Source organism: Medicago sativa, chromosome 5 (assembly GCF_051527215.1).
Source record: "Medicago sativa cultivar Bolivia chromosome 5, Bolivia_mono, whole genome shotgun sequence".
Classification (NCBI taxonomy): Eukaryota; Viridiplantae; Streptophyta; class Magnoliopsida; order Fabales; family Fabaceae; genus Medicago; species Medicago sativa.
The window spans coordinates 76,599,302-76,617,800 of record NC_140753.1 but is presented as its reverse complement, the minus strand read 5'-3'; the positions used below and the strand labels follow the sequence as shown (position 1 = coordinate 76,617,800).

The window sequence follows — 18,499 nt, the reverse complement described above, 5'->3', positions numbered from 1 at the left end:
ATGAAGGATGTTCGTGGAGACACCTGACGGTGTTAAATGGATCAATTGCCTTGATCACATATCATGCACATATGGCGGCTACCTTTAGCATATCAATTTTGGGTGAATTTCGTGTAAAGAATCATGGACCAAACTTTTCAGTGTTGAGTTGTCTTACGATGAGCAACCATTTGAAATGGAAAATGGCAAATTATTCTTCATAAGAAGAGACGGAGAATTAGTTTCGTTTGACTTATGTACTTGTATGATTGAGGAGCTTGGTATTAAAGGAGAGACCTTTGGTTGTAGGATAGTAGTTTATAGAGAAAACCTTCTTCCAATTGGTGGAGTAAATAAATAATTAAATGATTTTCTTGTTTTCATCTAGAAGTATATATGACTGTGGTTATTGGGGTGTGACCTTGTAAATAAGGTGGCTTGTCAAATGGGCATATTGCAATCATAGTTAAGTATATATAAGACAAATTAAAATATATTTTATCTTGCATTACCAGTTTTATTTTGAATGTCTACTCTCTTTCTAGTTTTATGTAGAAATAGTATATATACGAGAGAAACTTGATAATCTGATGATCAACAAATCTCTACTTGAAGATTTTGTGCTTTATTTTTTCTATTGCATTTCAAATCAAAATTCATAAACTTAACTTGCTCAAGCTTGTATGGCATAGTTTAAATCAAGTTATCTTTTTCATGTCCCCTCTATTATAAAGAATCTTATTCTACATGCCAAAGACCGAGTCTTCCATTCATGTATGCCAACCAAACACAGATTGATATTAACCGAACAAATAAACCACATACAAAATTAGCAATGCGTGAATCAGAACCTAACTCAATGTCACTTTTATGGTTATTATTCTAGTATATTTTATGGTGATCATAGTTTTGGGTTTAGACCCTCACGAAACGTTAACCATGTACTCAAGGAAATAACTGATTGACGGCAAGAAAAAGGTGCTTTTAACAAAGATGTTTATCGGTCAATATACTCTATTTATAATAATAGGAAGTGGACAAATAGGAAGTGGACAAATAAATCATCCAATTAAAATTTGCCAACTATTTCTTGAAAAATTCTTGAAGCTATTTTTCTTGAGAAGTAGCATTTTCCTTATAATAATATCAATACAACATTTATTATTTTTTATTAATTTCACCCACTTACATGGCTACTCCACTAACTAATAAAGATGTTTTGATATTAATTTTTTCACTAAAAGTAACTCAACTATCCATTTCATTGAGAACCATGAACAACCCAAATGCGATAATTATTAGACGAATGGATAATGAGAAGTGTATATATATATATATAGGGTTATGATAGAAGACACCTTTTATGAAGTTGTCTTTTATCAAGTTACTCTATGAGCATTTGCGAAAAGACACCAACTTACTTTTAGGAAGGTGTCTTTTATCAAAGTTATAACTAAAAAGTGAAAATCACACTTTAAGGTGTGACTTGATAAAAGACATCACCAAAGGGTGGCTTGTAACATAACCCATATATATATATATATATATATATATATATATATATATATATATATATATATATATATATATATATATATATATATATATATATATATATAGGAGGCTGTTAACTTGCACCCACCTAAAAACACTAAGGTGCAAGTTAACAAGTTGCACCTACTAGTTATTTACCAAAACACCCATGTTTTTCTATTATAAACAAATATTATTTATGCTATTTACAAAAATGTCCTTTTAATTAAAATAAAGTTTAATAGAGACAAAAGGATGTTTTAGTAAAGTACAAGTAGGTGCAGCTTGTTAACTTGAACTTAGTGTTTTTAGGTGGGTGCAAGTTAACAGCCCTCATATATATAATGATATATTCACTTTTAAGGTAGAAAAACATTTTCCTTTGAATCTCTATGAGAAAGGAGAATCAAGTAAAAAATGGTAGGTGGGAATTTGATGATGACAAATGATATGGCCAAAAAATATTCCTAGTCAATTCTTATAAATTAATTTCTATTTACGCCACGAGAGAAGATAAATCCAAACATTAAATGTTAAATACAAAGTTTTTTTTTTTTGAAAGAAAGAATGTTAAATACAAAGTTGTGTAATCATAATTTCACAAGTTAAACATTTTACAAAATCGTATTTGCATCTTTCGTGTTTTGACTTGATATAAATTATCATTATCATGAGAAGTATGTAGGAATGATATTTTCATTCTTGAAGATAGAAAAAACAAAGCATTTTTCTTTTGAATGAATCTCTTTGAGGAAGGAGAATCAAGAATATGGCTGGTGGGTCTTTTACAACAGGTAATGTGGACAACGAAAGGGCAGAGCTTTATAAAGGGAGGGTCACTCCTTATGTTATCATTGCATGCATTGTTGCTGCTACAGGAGGATCACTTTTTGGTTATGATGTTGGAATTTCAGGTTCTTGCACAATTCATTACTTGAATCATAAGTTTTTGTAGTTTTTTGTTTTCAATGTTTTTAATGATATTTCATTTCATTATATTTTTCTTAATTTTTTCATGAGTTGAATATCCCACAAGAGATATGAAATTGCATATATGTTGATCTTTATGTGTTTTTTTAATGAATTTTTAAACTCAATTTGTTGATAAGCCTATTTCCTGATTCTATAAATTATCATTCTTAATTATATTTTCAAACATGAAAATTTAAAACTATTATGGCTTAGTCACCTAAAAATCTAAAAAAACCTAGCTGTAATGGTAAACAACAAATTTTTACATCATATTTCAATTTTTTTGGTGTAGACCGACTATTTTCTAGTTGTAACTACAAATACTAATCTCTCGAGCCGTGTATAAATGAAATGGTCGATAAATTTCTCCCTCAAGAAATTTGCCATTGTTTTACTATCAGTTTGCTATAGATGGAAATGCAATCATCCATCATGATAGAATGTTTTATTAAATTATTGATTGTTTCTAATTATCTTCTCCCAAAGCTTAATTCACAACGTTTTTAATCTCAACCGAAGACTTAAGGGTCAAGAATTGGGCAATAACAAGCCACTCCATTGTCAATTATTGGCGACATGGGATGTGATTATATTTCTATCAACAACAAATTGATAATGAAATGACGTTAACACTTTTGAGGGGGATATTTATTGGTCATTTTGGGTCTACCCGACTTTAAGGGTCATCCATCACGGTCAGGTTATGGATTCCTTCAAATTATCTATAAACCACTTCATTATCTATAAAGGCTTGGGACTTGGGCGCATTATCATCTCTAGGTTTCAAGTTTGAATCCTTTAGATACTAACAATCCATATGTTGGGTCAGTTCATACAAGACTTTGCTCTGGCTTCAACTGAGCCATCAGTTGGTGGATGTTTGATTAGACCTCCAGATTGATCGGTCATTAGGTCGGATATCAAGTTTAAAAAAATCTATATAAAACCATCAACTTAGCACTCTGAATCACAAATAATTAAGAAAATATAGCATCACATAAATGTGTACTCTATCAGGAGGAAAATGCATGTAATTATAGCAATGCTACATGCATCCCCAAATTATTTAATTAGTTGTACAAGAAGCTTCAAAACTCAACTCATATCGTCATAAACTAAGGAAAGGGAACTATGTTTCCTTACTGATTTGGTTATCTTAGAATATTTTTCTTGATTTGTTTCCTTATTTCAATAACTTTTAGTCTTAATGTTAGTTGTTAAGATGTTGATGAACCTTACATCCATTTCATTATCTGTTAGAATTTTTTGTGTTCATGGTTTTTTTTTTCTTCTGATGAATGTTATATGGTTAACAGGCGGGGTGACTTCCATGGATGACTTCCTTAAAGAATTCTTCCCTGCAGTATACGTGCAAAAACAACATGCACATGAAAACAATTACTGCAAGTACGACAACCAGGGCCTTGCGGCATTTACCTCTTCTTTATACATTGCTGGTTTAGTCGCATCCTTGTTTGCATCTACCATTACAAGGACATATGGACGTCGGGCAAGTATCATCAGTGGTGGTATTAGCTTTCTAATTGGATCAGCTGTAAATGCTTCCGCTATTAACCTCTCAATGTTGATCTTTGGCCGTATTATGCTCGGCATTGGCATTGGATTTGGAAATCAGGTAATAACATATTACTCTAATTTAGCTATGATCAATCCTTAAAAGTGTTAAGCTATTGTGTCAAGTATCACATTTTCTATCTATGATGAATTGATGGTCAATACTTAGCAGATAAAACATTTTTTCCTTTTATTGGTTTAGAACACAAGTAAATTTTTTCTATGAAAGAAGGAAACTTTGTTTCCAATTTAAAACATATCTCTAGATTAGTCAAACAAGTATCAAATAGTTTGAAGGGAGTTAATTGTTAATAATAATAGCGTAAATGTTAATATTTGTTCATAAAAAATATGGGAAACAATGTATGTTTGAGTTATACCTTGAAAGTTGACAAATATTTTGCGATGTGCCCCCTCATGCTTTTTTTGAAGGCAATTCCGCTTTATTTGTCAGAGATGGCACCGACCCACCTGCGAGGAGGATTGAACATGATGTTTCAAGTGGCAACAACTTTTGCGATTTTCATAGCCAATATGGTGAATTTTGGAACACAAAGGATTAAACCTTGGGGATGGAGATTATCCCTAGGCTTGGCTGCAATACCGGCTCTTTTAATGACGATAGGAGGAATATTTCTTCCCGATACTCCAAACAGCTTAATAGAACGAGGATCACAAGAAAAAGGAAGGAAGCTCCTAGAGAAAATTAGAGGAACTAGCGATGTTGATGCAGAGTTTGAAGATATGGTTGAAGCAAGCGAATTGGCGAACTCAATAAAGCACCCGTTTCGTAACATACTCCAAAGAAGGTATAGGCCAGAGTTGGTGATGGCAATTGTCATGCCAACTTCACAAATCTTAACCGGCATAAATGCCATTCTCTTCTACGCTCCGGTGTTGTTTCAAAGCATGGGCTTTGGGGGAGACGCTTCACTATACTCCTCGGCTTTGACTGGTGGCGTTCTTGCTTGCTCAACATTTATTTCCATTGCAACAGTTGATAAGCTGGGAAGGAGAATTCTTCTTATCAGTGGTGGAATACAAATGATCACATGTCAGGTATGAAAAATTCCGCCTCAAACAAATTCTAATCATGTTTTAAAGATCCACAAACACTTATTATCCTACCCTTTATTTAGTTATAACCAAAAATTATGTTCATACACGAAGTAGTCTAATGCAGAAATGCTTGAAACTGAACAAAAAATTTAGGGCAACTTATTTTGCTTCATTTTTCACATGAGCAGGTTATAGTTGCAATAATTCTTGGAGTCAAGTTTGGGGATAACCAGGAACTCTCCAAAGGCTATTCAATATTGGTTGTAGTTGTGGTTTGCCTATTTGTTGTAGCATTTGGATGGTCATGGGGTCCTCTTGGTTGGACAGTTCCAAGTGAGATATTTCCATTAGAAATTCGTTCAGCAGGGCAAAGTATCACAGTATTTGTAAACCTTTTTTTCACTTTCATAATCGCTCAGGCATTTCTTACTCTTCTATGCTCATTCAAGTTTGGGATCTTTCTCTTTTTTGCTGGTTGGATTATCCTAATGACCATATTTGTTTTTCTGTTCTTGCCTGAAACCAAAGGTATTCCTATTGAAGAGATGACATTTATGTGGAGGAAGCATTGGTTCTGGAAATTGATATTGCCTGAAAACACATCACAATAATGCAAAGAAAGTAGCATGTATTTTTTTGTTTTTGTTTACAAGTAGCATGTATGTATGTGTTTTTGTATCTGTTAGAAATGAAAATATTTAGTAAGATAAATTGTAATTGTACAAATCTGACATTTTTCTTTAGAAAATATGTTACTATTTTACTATTATTTTACAGAAGAAACAAAAAGACAAAAGCCACTAAATATACATTAAAATTGGTAACATTTTCTTGTAAAGAGATAAAAAGAAAGTCCACAAGTGCTCTTGTAAATTGTAATGCACTACATTCCTCCTTAAATATAGACTTTTTAAGTTTTTTCATTGTCTTGTTTTATAAGACTCCTTTCAAATTGTAAAGGACGTTGATTATTTCTTTATAAATATATATATATATATATATATATATATATATATATATATATATTATGTTACTTTTTTTTTTTTTACAATATGTAATAAATACTCCATGTAAACGTTAACAAATTGCTCAAAACATTGTTGTCAATGTTTAAAAAATACAAAAAAAATTATTATCAATGTTTAGTGCATATATAATTGCTCAAAATAAATTGTTTAATGCATAGATTCTGCATCTAGTTATTATAATTAATAATAATTTAGTTGTGATTGACTATTAAACCTACAAAATTAAGAAAATTATGAGTTTAATCGTAGTTAATAAAAGAATTTTAACCAAGTTGCTTGGGCTCCTGTGGCAAGGAGCTACTTCCAAAGACGTATCCGGGAAATACCAGGTTCGATTCCCAGGGGGGACAATGCCTGGCCAGTGCGCATGCCTCTACGCATGAGCCGGATTAGTCGCCCACCTTTGGTGGGTCGGAAACCCGTGCGAAAGCCAGAAAAAAAATCATTAATTTTAATATATTAGTATTAGAAGAGTAGTGAATAATAGCAAATATTAATGGAAAACTAGTTTATGCTAGTTTTACCAAATAAAACAAATTTAAACGATCATTTTATTCACTATAAGTTAGTTTACCAACTATATAAACTCATCCGCTAAGGGAAATGTTAACAAGTGTTTGAAGAACACTGTTTAAGGATTATAAGTGGTAAGTATTTATGAAAATACATGTATTCAATGCATTGAAAATCGAAATATTTGACTTTTTAATGAATAGTTATTTATTTTGGAATGTTTAAAGAGCACGCAGAGGACACTCGTTAACAAGACATGTTTGTTAAAAACTATAAATTCAACCGGTCATTTTATTCACTATAAGCTAATTTATAAACTATGGGTCATGCTAACTTTTGCCTCTAGGGCACAAGTTAAAGAACTAAAAAGAGAAATAATAAATTAATTTTGTATTGAAAATATAAATTCTTAAAATTTTACTCCCTCTGTTTCAAAATGAGTGTCGCTTTAGCCAAAAAAATTTGTTTCAAGATGAACGCCACTTTACATTTTCAATACAACTTTAATTTTTTTTCTTCCAACTTTCCCTCTCCAATTTTTCTCTCACACAATTTTCAATGCAACTTTAAATTTGTCTTTTTCTTATAAAGTAAGGGCAGTTTAGTAAAAGTGTTATGTCTAATGATTATTTCATTCTATCCCTTAATCTGTGTGCAATTGGCTAAAACGACATTTATTTTGAAATGGAGGGAGTACATTATTGAATACACAAGTTTCAAGAATTTTTTTTCTTCTATCTTTAGCCTATTAACTTGTGCCTTAACGGCACAAGTTAGCATTTCCCACAACTATTTGCTATAAAGTCATATGTTATAAACTAACTCATTAACTATTCATTATTATTGTTAAAACTAAATTACACTAGTGATTTTTAAGGCTTTGGCTGGATTGATGGAATGGAATAGTATGGAATGTGATTCCATTATTTGGATATTTTAAAGGGTCTTGTTAACGAGTGTCCCCGGACACTCTTTAAACATCCCAAATTTATTAATTATTCTTTTAAAAAGTCAACAGTTACAATTTCCAATGCATTGAATACACTATTTTTCATTAAAAACGTACCATTTAAATGGCTTAAAGAGTGCCCCGAAGATACTCGTTAACATTTCCCTATTTTAAAAATGAGTGGAAAGGAGTGGTATATGATGGGATCCATTCCATCCCATTCCATCCACTTCTCTCATTTTTTCATCCCCTCCAATTTGGGAGGCATAGGATGGAATCCAACCTCTTAGTTTATTAATTACTATATTATCCATTTTGTACATCATCTTAGTTTATTAAATCCACCTTATGACTGTGTATATATAGCTCTCGACCTTTCGTTTTCGTTTTTGTTCTTCCTGCTAGCTTTTGACCTTGCCTATGCTTCTTATATAAAGCTGAAATTCATATTTCAGTTTTTTTCGTTTTCTTCTTCCTGCTATCTTTCGACCTTACCTGTGATCATTCTCCTCTCTCATTTTCTTCTTCATGCTAGCTTTAGACCTTGTTTAATTTATTAGCATTATTATTAATATTATTATCAAAAGAACTCAGATTGAGACAGAGACCCGTATCACCGAAACTGATAAATTTGCAAGAGTTGATTGTTGCACATTTGTGATAGTAAAACTTGTAGCCTTAAACATGGATACTTCGTCTTCTTAATCAATCATTTGAATTAGAGATTAAAAACTAACATTTTAATAAAATATTAGTATTTTAATTTTACATAATAATATTGTTTAATGAGGGTAAAAATGGAATAAAAAAATCTAACACATACCACATTCCGTCCATTTTCCAAACGATGGAATGAAAATTTCGTTCCATTCCGTAGTAAAATGTCCAAACAATGGAACGAAACATTTGTTCCATTCCGCTCCGTTCCACCCCATTCCATTATGTTCCATTCCATTCCGCTCTGTTATGTTCCATCAATCCAAACAGAGCCTAAGTTTGAGGTTTGTAATAGATTGGTCATTTAAGTTATTTTGGTCATACATAATATTTGTAATAGATTGATCATTTAAATTATTTTGGTAACTGGTGCGTTTGATGGTCAGGATAGGGAGACAAGATATGATACATTAATCATATCCTGCTTAAATATCATGTTTGATGCACCAAAAGGATATGATAAAATAAATCATTTTCCTATCCTATCCTAACTTTCCATTGTAATTTCTATCTTGAGTATAAGTTGAGTTATAAATTATCCTGATGGGATCATTCCTTATTTATTATCCTGAATATTCTGCCATTTTTAAAATATTGTCATTTTTAAAATAATGATAGCATGTATTTTCTATTATAATTAATTACATGCCATTTTTATAATATTTAATTAATTATGAGAGCAATTTTTTCGTTTGTTATCATATGCGCATCAAACACATGATAGGATTAATGTTTATCATGTCCTTATCATATCCTATCTCTACCCAGCTTTATATCATATCTTGTCTCTATCCTATCCTGACCATCAAACGGTTGTAAACATTTTCAATTTAGTCCTTCTATTAACCAAACATTACAAGTGGCAGAAGGACTAAATTGAAAATATTTACAAACTTAAAAGATTCATGTGTGACCAAAATAATTTAAAGGACTAATCCGTTACAACTATAAACCTAAAGGACTTATGTTATGTGTGACCCGAATAATTTATATGATCAATTTATTACAAACCTCAAACTTAAAAGACCCATGCGTAATTTAACCTTTATTTTTAGGGTCTTGTTAACCAATGCCCCGGAGCACTGATTAAGGAATCCAAAAATAGAATTTTTTGTCTAGAAACCATGAACTGTCATTTTTCATCAAGTAATAATTATATTACTTTTTAACAAAAACTTGTTTCTTTTGGTGCTTAACCAATGTCCCTGGGGCACTGGTTAACATTCTCCTTATTTTTATTATGGAATAAAACATGTAGGGACATTTATGGTTTTTTAGTTAAGCAAGTAGAAGTGTAAGCATTGTTGTTTGCCCCAAACAGAGCATCTGACAACCAGAAGTGGGGGTGGTCAGTCCAAGTCCACCAACTCTCCTCCACGCCTTCTCAATTCCCATTCTCTTCCTTCTCAAACCCTAATTTCCCAATTCCAATTTTCCCTTTCAATTAACCAAAATTTTCACTATTTTTTTCATGTATATACACTTTCTTCATTGTTTTTCACCTTCCTCGGTCCTCGGTTGCATCGCATAACCAATTTCATCAAAATTCAGCAAAATATTCCAAGTTCGGTTTTTCCAAATTTTCTTCTTTTGCATAAAAATACGTTTTTTAGCTTGTGGGGTGTTATGATTTTAGTGTTTTAGCAATGACACTCGAATCAGGGGTTCTGGGTCATCGAGTTTTCATTTCGGGTTCGAAATTGTTTTACCCTGTGCATGAGAATCGTACAAAGAGAATGCCAATGAAGGTTTTGGGTACAAATGGGAGATACCATTTTCCTATTGTGTCCAACTGTGTTGGCCCTTTCAATTGTAAAAGCTTTCATCTTTCAAGTTATGGAAAAAATTTGAATTTAGTTGGTGGAGCTAGCTTGAAGGTGAAGTGTATTGGTAGTGGTAGTGATAGTGATTGTTTGCGAGCGAAAAACAATGTTTCTGATGCTAATTTGAAGTTTACAAATGAAGTTTTGGTGAAGAGAGGAATTATTTTGGCTGCTACTGTTTGTGGGGTGTTGGTGTTTGGATGCCCTAAAGTTTTGGCTACTGAAGGTGTGGTGAATGCTGGATATGGTGTTATTGGAAAGTGTATACTTTTGCTTAAGAATACTTGGCCGACGGTGTTGCAAATTCTTCGTTTGTTTAAGGAACAAGGATTGTTATTGGCTTTGCTTTTGGGTCTTTCGGCTTTTTTCTCTCTGGCAGAGACTTCGATTACTACACTTTGGCCTTGGAAGGTATCATGCTTATTTTTTCTTTTTATGAGTGAGTGACTATTTTTATATGTATGGCATTGTTCAATATAGGTCTACTGAATATAGTGTAGTTTGTAAAAGGATTGTTACCAGGGTTGGGTTGAGTTTTGGAGGCTATTTTTGTGGAAATAGGAACATTATTCATGATGATACGGGAACATTTTTGACAGTGAAATTTATTTTATTGCTGACTGTTGAAAGTTTCTCATTGTTGAAGTAATGAAGTTTGTATTTTAGATGAGATATAGTGACCAGAAACCCATCTGCTATCTAACTGTTTGAGACACCAATTTTTTTGGTTTTGTTGAAGTGATGGGTTTTAATTGAAAGAGAAGAGAAATAATAAGAATTTTGAATATTGTAATAATAACTGGATACTAACTTGATAATTAACTTGATACTGATTTGATACAATAGACTAAAAATCAATTCCTGTATATTGGGATGTAAGACTCACAATCCTAAACAAATGGGTAAATCTGGGAAAAAAATTAAATTAATGAATAAGTACTATGTAAATTAGTTTAAAGAGATAATCAAAGATTAGAAATTGAATGTTATTGAGATAGTAAGTTTAGCAATATTTTTAATAGAACAATATCTGACATATTTTCCTTATATACATATATTTGTGCCATTGTCTTGCTTTAGTAACTTGGATCATGTCGCCACTGAAGGTGAATACTAGTTAAACTTAAAATCTAACAAAACAGCATGATTTGATTGTAATATTGGTGTGACTGTAGAGTCACAAACTGCTAAAATAGTGCTTCTAACAGTTAAGCTTTTAGCGACTCACCTATTTGTTGGCAAGGAAATTAAATGCAACTGCTTGAAGCATCAGTTGCCATACTATAGTTCCTTTTCCTCTGAGAATTTTGTTTGTTTTCTTTGATATGCATGCATTTCCGTACATTAGATATGTTACTTCCTATGATTAATATGGTTGACTATAATTTTAAAATTTTGATGTCTGATTACTGTTGATGACAATGTTTTAGGTTCGTGAGTTGGCTGAAAAGGAGTCTGAAAATGGCGTCTTCAGACTACTCCGAAGTGATGTTACTCGGTTCCTCACAACCATACTTATTGGCACAACGTATTTTTCTTTAATTTGTCTTTTAATTGAAGAATATCATTTTGTTAACTTGATTATAGTAGTTTCTCATGTCGATAAGTTGTATGCAGTGTGGTAAATATTGCAGCAACTGCTCTGGTCACAGAAGCTGCAACTGCAGCATTCGGCGAAGCTGGTGTCAGCGCAGCAACAGGAGTGATGACGGTATGTTTTCTTGTTCTTGCTTGGATATTAATAACAGGTCATCAAAACATAAACTCAGATTCACTAGGCTACTTGATTGTTATTCATTTCAAACCTTGAATATTTCAGTATATCAACATGCTGCCCATTAAACTTGCAAACTCCTGATGTGATGGCAACCAGAATTTGACATATAAAGCTTGCTAGCTTTATCACCAATTTGTGAAAAAAGGTGCCCGGGCTAATCTTTTAGTGAATAGACAAAGGGGCGGTGATATGATATGTTATTTGAATTTATACATTTAAAAGCTATTCACATGTCAGCAATTTAGGCACCATTATAGGATGTAGGATTTTCATAAAGTTAAGTATCCTATTTTAAATTTTATTTAGTCTTTTTTCGTAGTACCTGTACTTGGTATAAATTATCTTTTCAAACAGAATGGTTGTATCAGATTGATCACAAAACCTTACTCTGACGGTTTCTTTTTGACCCATAAACTTTTTGTCCGAAACCTCTTGTAATATCTTTATTTTTCTCCAAAAATATCATTGCTCATACCACTCATCTGAAGCTTGGTTTGATTGATTGAAGCTACAAATTCGTTGGGCTATAAATTGAGTCTGTTTATCTTCTTAATTCTCATGGATGCTTCAGCATCTGTTTAGTTGTTGTTTCCGATAATGAACTACATGTATTTTAATTTCATAACTGTGTTTCTTCTCACCTCTTGTAAGTATAATATACGTGTACATGTTGATACGCATTTCGTAGAATTTTTTCTCATAATAACTGATTTCTCTTCTCTCTGTAATCATACAAGGTTGCCATTTTGCTTCTCACTGAAATCACTCCAAAAAGCATCGCGGTTCATAATGCCACAGAAGTGGCTCGGTTTGTGGTAAGTTGTAAATTTATTGCCTTCTACTTTTTTTTATATTTGGAAACAGAAATGTGCTGATTAAGCATTTTTGTTTGTTTTGCACCCCATGGCATTTCTTTTTCAACTTTGTTTAGTGACAAATATTAATTTTAAATTATAATGCCTCTAGGTCAGGCCAGTGGCATGGCTTTCTCTGGTACTGTATCCTGCAGGAAGAATTGTTACCTTTCTTTCAATGGGGATGCTTAAATTGCTTGGCTTAAAAGGAAGTAGGTATGCTGAAAAAATAGCCAGCCATTAATATTCTCTTGTACATTTGTTTTTTGTTTTTATTTATTAATGTGTCTATCGTGAAATCTGATTCTTATTTGTGATGTAAATCTTAGCCCCTTCATTAAAGGGATGCATTTTTTTTTTTTCACCCATGCACCATGATAACTCTGCATTTTCTAAGTTTGTTTTTGTTTTTGTTTAAATGTATGAGAGATTAAATGGGGAAATGAAGTTACTTTATTGATCGTGAGGGTTTTATGTATGGTAGCTGTTAGATGGTTGGTTACAGTTTTTGGGTTTGTAATCTGGTCAAATCATATGGCACAAGGAAGCGAACTTTGTTTCTTTATGTATTCTTTATCCTTGGTTATGAAAAGTAAACATGGCCACCTTCTTGTGTTAAGCTTGTAGCATAATGAGTGGATACACGACCTTTTACTATTATAGATGGTCTGATATTTTTAAGATGTTTACTCTATGTTGATACGGAGCAAACATTGGAAGCACATGACTTTGCTTAAACAAAAGCAAAATAGGGTATTTGGAATGTAAGCTCTTCGGGAGGCACACAGTTAGAGGTGAAAATTGGAGAAAGACTTCAGGTTGAATCTGTGATAGGAAAAAGGCCACTCAAGCTAAACTGGAAGTTTTACTGCACCATCTATAAGACCTACAATATTGTATGGGACTGAAACTTGAGCAATAGGTAGCCTATAGAAAAAGTAAGTTCAGTACAGAGATGAGAATATTGCAATGGATAAGCAGTTTGGTCAACTAGCGGCTATAGATTAGTGGCGCTATAGCTCAGCAAAATTTGAATAAATCAATATTTTGGCGTGATACAATATTTAGTACAAAATGTTGTCAAATAGCGGCACTTTAGCTATGACGAGTAGCGGATTTTAATAAACCACAATTTTCCATGATCCCCAATTGACAACACTTTGGATAAGTGATTTCAAAAGACCAGTAGTATTAGAAATGAAATCATTAGAGATAAAATTGGGGTAAATTCCTTTGTAGAAAAGGTTGCAGATGTAGGATATGATGGATAGAAGACTTTTAAAAGCAGCGATTAAGAGGGTAGGCCAGATGTAGGATAGTCTGATGCTAGGCCGTAGAGCTAAACTAAAGAAAACTTATAGAGACGCGGATTTAAACCGTCTCATTAACATGATTCATTACATATTGTTATGGCATCATTTGAGCCATATTGCCAACCTCACCTAGTGAATAAAGGCTTCTGTTGTTGTTTGAATATGTTGATAATACTTATCTGGGAAGTTGCATTCATTTGTTGAAGCAATGATCTTGGGTTATTCTCATTCATTTATTTTTATTGAATTTAACACTAAAGGCAATATATTTTATTTCAGTGAGCCATATGTAACTGAAGAGGAGCTAAAACTGATGCTAAGGGGTGCAGAATTAAGTGGAGCAATAGAAGAGGAAGAACAGGTGATTAATTTTGGGTTTAATTCTAATAATATCACTTTATATTTCTTTTCAAAATGTTCAGCCCTTTCTCTCCTCTAGAGAAAATAAAATTTTATAAATATGTTCCGTTGTAAAAAATTGTCTCTACACTATTGTTTTTTTAAAAAATGCAACCTGAAATTTAATGTGAAAATGTGCTCTTTGTTTTAGTAATGGCGTATGTTCAGTGTTATTCTTTACACCACTTACAAAAGCCATTTGATTATTTATAGTGTTTAATCTGTTTTCATTTGTTTTTTTTTCTTTTTCTGACAAGTGTCTTGAATATATTTTATAGGATATGATTGAAAATGTGTTGGAGATAAAAGACACACATGTCAGAGAAGTTATGACGCCTCTTGTTGATGTTGTTGCAATTGATGCAAGTTCAAGCCTTGTAGATTTTCATCACTTGTGGGTTACACATCAATACTCAAGGTATTTAAGCGTTTCCCAGTTTGAATTCAGTGATATTTTTTTCCCAGTGTGCTAACTGTATCATGACATGTTTCCTAGGGTTCCTGTTTTTGAGCAACGTGTTGATAATATAATGGGTATAGCATATGCGATGGATCTGCTGGATTATGTCCAAAAGGTTGGTAGATTTTACTACTGTTATTGGTTATAAGTTCTTTACCGATTAATCCAATCTCATAGTTTGCAGAATTATATTATGTTTAATTTTGAAGGGCGAAACTTTAGAAAGTATCACAGTTGGAGATTTGGCTCACAAGCCTGCATATTTTGTACCTGGTATCTTGACTAAATCTTAACACATCGAAATTGAAATAACATGGTGCATAATATTGGATGAATAATTTCTTATTATTTGCCTTTGCAGATTCAATGTCTGTTTGGAATCTTCTTAGAGAATTTCGAATCAGGAAGGTTCACATGGCTGTCGTTCTTAATGAGTATGGTGGAACTGTTGGGGTATGTGCTTGCCATACTAGAATTCAACCAAACTCGGATCAGTTTGTTTGACATAAATATGAATATATGGAATTTGTGATTCTTAAGATGTATAAACTGTGCAAAGTATAACTGTAGGAAAAAAAAGATGCATATTAAAGATATCAATTAGAACATGCTATCACTATGGGTGTATGTTTCTTTCAGCCTCTTTTTTATGTTAATTTTAAATAAAAGCTAATCAACATTGAAATCATACCACTCATCAGAAACAATTTCAAGAATATTCATAAATTATCCTGTACAAATATTTGCTTAAATTATTGTAGATACATGTTTAGGTATTAGTATGCTGCTTTCCACTTTAATTTAATAATATATAAGTTAAAATAGTTTTTTCTCTACTTTCTGATTCCAAGGCAATTCTGATTTACTAAATCTTGATATTTACCTTCTGTTCTCATCTTTCTGTTGCCCTAGCTTCCCTGATTTTGGTTGCAATAAATTTTGAATCTGTGATGATTGAATTCATTTTGCCAATGATTTTATGTGGCATCCTTCCACGTGCTTGTTGCATTTAGTAAATCCTTTTTTTAATTGCTAAATGGGGCATGTTTTCTTCTTCTGACACAGTTTATTACGATTGTAACTAAACTCTCTGATTCATCTGAAGTTCATTCTGTGATCTGCCAATAATGTCTAACAATTTTGATAAGATAATGGTTTTTGAATCAATGAGTCTTGATGTCTTACGTATTTTTCCATTTAACAGCTTGTAACTCTTGAAGATGTTGTTGAGGAAATTGTTGGTGAAATATTCGATGAAAATGACTCGAAGGTAAATCTCAGTATAAACGCTTCTACTTAATCTTTACATTTTCAAATTTACATACATTGCCGTCACTTTTCCTCCCGAGCAATAGTTCTGTATATTTGCATTTGATTGATAAAAAATCAGCAAATTTAAATGAAATTTATTTTTTTTATGTATATTTGCATCTGATTTTTGGTGACTACAACTATTTTCTGCTTTTATGTGCCAAGTTTTCATTAAAGAACATTGTTTTGTTGCTATTACAGGAGGAAATACAAAAGAAAACCGGCTACATAGTAATGCGAGCTGAGGGCGTGTTTGACGTCGATGCTAACACATCCATTGATCAACTCTCAGAAGACTTGAACATCAAGATGCCAGAGGTTCGCCACTTTTTTATTTCATTTTCCATACATGCATTTACATATTAGTCTTCTTATATCAGTGCTTGAAATTTTGGTTAACATTTTTCTTTATTACAGCACCCAATCAGGTTTTCCTTTTAAAGGAAAAAAGTGCCAGTATCACAATTTATTGTTATTTGTAGAACCAATGATTAAGTTGATTTTGAAGTTGCCCTCAGAACCATTGCAGCCTACCCTAGCATCTTTGCAGCTCAAACAGCCTACCCTATATTTTGACAAGATTACCAATGTTTAAGATTTGCGGGCCTATTAATACGGTGGTTACTTTATTATTTCAGGGTCACCAATATGAGACGGTATCGGGCTTTGTATGTGAAGCCTTTGGATACATTCCAAGGACAGGAGAAACCATCAAGTTAGTTCTTGAAAGGGATGATGAAGATGACGACGATGACACCAATGGTGACCACCAGGAACCGAAAGAGAAGAAACATATTTTCAAACTTGAGGTAATCACTTTGTTGCTATTGATGGTATTGTCCCTTATGGTATTATTTATAAGTTTTCAGATATTTTTTTTTTCTTCTTTTTCCGAATCTGTGTGAAGTAACAAAACTGAATTGAGAGCTTCTCTGTCTTTGACGCAGATACTAGCAGGAAATGCGAGAAAGGTGAGTGCTGTTCGGTTTGAAAGACTACATAGTGGCGATGAAATGTTGGAAGCGAAAGAAGTAACACGAATGTTCCCAAAAATTGTGAAAAGAAAATGGAACAGTGGTGAGGAATCTGAAGATGAGGCAGAGTATGATGGATATACATTTCCAAAGAGACCACATGAAGACATTTCTAATGAATATGTAGTTGATCAGGAAAATTCTCATAGTAATTATTAAGTTATTTTCCTCAATTTTTTTTATCATTTCTTTCTAATTGGCAAGCTTTTGTGCCATTTTTGTATTAGTTGGAAAACTTGAGATACGTGTACAAATTGAGAACCAATGTTCTTCCACAAAAAGAAGAGAGAACCAATGAGTTATAGCATGCAGAACCTTTCCAAGACAAATAGAGGGTTCTAACTTCTATTCAAACAGAAATCCTATTCTCTTTGTCTATCATCCAAAGAAAGAAAAAACATGAACATTAGGATGAGGAAACTATAAGCAAGCTAGAAAGGCCTAAGTGTGAAATATTTGTTTTTATTTATTTAATGCATTATAAGACTTTATGGTGTTTTATGACAGATATATACTCCTTTTGGCGTTAAATATAAACGCTGATTGACAGAAAAATTAAACCTAAATGTAAGCTATATTTTAATTTACTAGATACCTTTGCTCCTTTTTTTTCTTAATAAGTATCTTTGAATATAAAAAGTTAGGGTATGTTAACCAGAGTTTCTGATATATATTGAAAATAGCATTTTTCCTACACTTTGAAGAGGTTGACTACACAATATTTTTTTTCATTACTATATTTGGTTCCTTAAGTTTGCATTTTTCCACACATACACATATAAAATGGTATTTTAGGTACATTCATACGAACACATTAACTACATTATTGATTTTTCTTAACAGAAGTGAAATGTGCAAGACCTGTTTATATTTAGGGAGGGAGTATAAAGTATGTTTATATTTGGGGTGGGAGATATATAGTGAAAAGGATTTGGTTGTTTCAGTTGTATGTACATTTGGATGCCAAGTGTTTTTTATGGTGGTTGGTCCCCCCTCCATTTTCACTTGTGTAATAAGGTGGTGTTTTGATTGAAGTGGGAATGGTTCAAACAATATAAGTCCATCTGTCCATGTTTTGTTATAAAATTAACAAGGGTTAATTATGTTTCTAGTCCCTATAAAATAGCGACCTTGTAAGTTTAGTCCCTACTTAATTTTAATAGCATTTTTAGTCCTTAATTTTGTTTTTCTGCACTGAGTATT

At 32.4% G+C, this 18,499-nt stretch overlaps 2 protein-coding genes across 2 annotated transcripts; both read left to right on the top strand.

Annotated features, from left to right (window-relative positions):
* The first annotated feature begins 2,114 nt into the window (after positions 1-2,114).
* On the top strand, positions 2,115-5,887 carry LOC146925154 (sugar transport protein 7-like). Its single transcript, XM_085710107.1, has 4 exons — positions 2,115-2,426; positions 3,801-4,120; positions 4,492-5,118; positions 5,307-5,887. The coding sequence occupies exons 1-4, from the start codon at positions 2,282-2,284 to the stop codon at positions 5,727-5,729; spliced, it is 1,515 nt and encodes a 504-aa protein (XP_085566233.1). The 5' UTR covers positions 2,115-2,281; the 3' UTR covers positions 5,730-5,887.
* A 3,748-nt stretch (positions 5,888-9,635) lies between these two features.
* On the top strand, positions 9,636-17,656 carry LOC146925153 (putative DUF21 domain-containing protein At3g13070, chloroplastic). Its single transcript, XM_085710106.1, has 14 exons — positions 9,636-10,559; positions 11,579-11,676; positions 11,766-11,859; positions 12,663-12,740; positions 12,892-12,995; positions 14,372-14,453; positions 14,770-14,909; positions 14,988-15,066; positions 15,161-15,224; positions 15,313-15,404; positions 16,156-16,221; positions 16,464-16,580; positions 16,901-17,071; positions 17,210-17,656. Exons 1-14 carry the CDS (start codon positions 9,972-9,974, stop codon positions 17,453-17,455), a joined length of 2,019 nt encoding a protein of 672 aa, XP_085566232.1. The 5' UTR covers positions 9,636-9,971; the 3' UTR covers positions 17,456-17,656.
* The last annotated feature ends 843 nt before the right edge of the window (positions 17,657-18,499 follow it).

What these genes read in the sequence shown, in the direction of transcription:
- LOC146925154 (XM_085710107.1), top strand. Translation starts at nt 2,282, where the DNA reads ATGGCTGGTGGGTCTTTTACAACAGGTAATGTGGACAACGAAAGGGCA. An exon ending in TTATGATGTTGGAATTTCAG is followed by an intron (nt 2,427 to 3,800) that starts GTTCTTGCACAA and finishes TATGGTTAACAG; the next exon opens with GCGGGGTGACTTCCATGGAT. An exon ending in TACAAATGATCACATGTCAG is followed by an intron (nt 5,119 to 5,306) that starts GTATGAAAAATT and finishes TCACATGAGCAG; the next exon opens with GTTATAGTTGCAATAATTCT.
- LOC146925153 (XM_085710106.1), top strand. Translation starts at nt 9,972, where the DNA reads ATGACACTCGAATCAGGGGTTCTGGGTCATCGAGTTTTCATTTCGGGT. An exon ending in CAGAAGTGGCTCGGTTTGTG is followed by an intron (nt 12,741 to 12,891) that starts GTAAGTTGTAAA and finishes TAATGCCTCTAG; the next exon opens with GTCAGGCCAGTGGCATGGCT. An exon ending in CAATAGAAGAGGAAGAACAG is followed by an intron (nt 14,454 to 14,769) that starts GTGATTAATTTT and finishes TATATTTTATAG; the next exon opens with GATATGATTGAAAATGTGTT.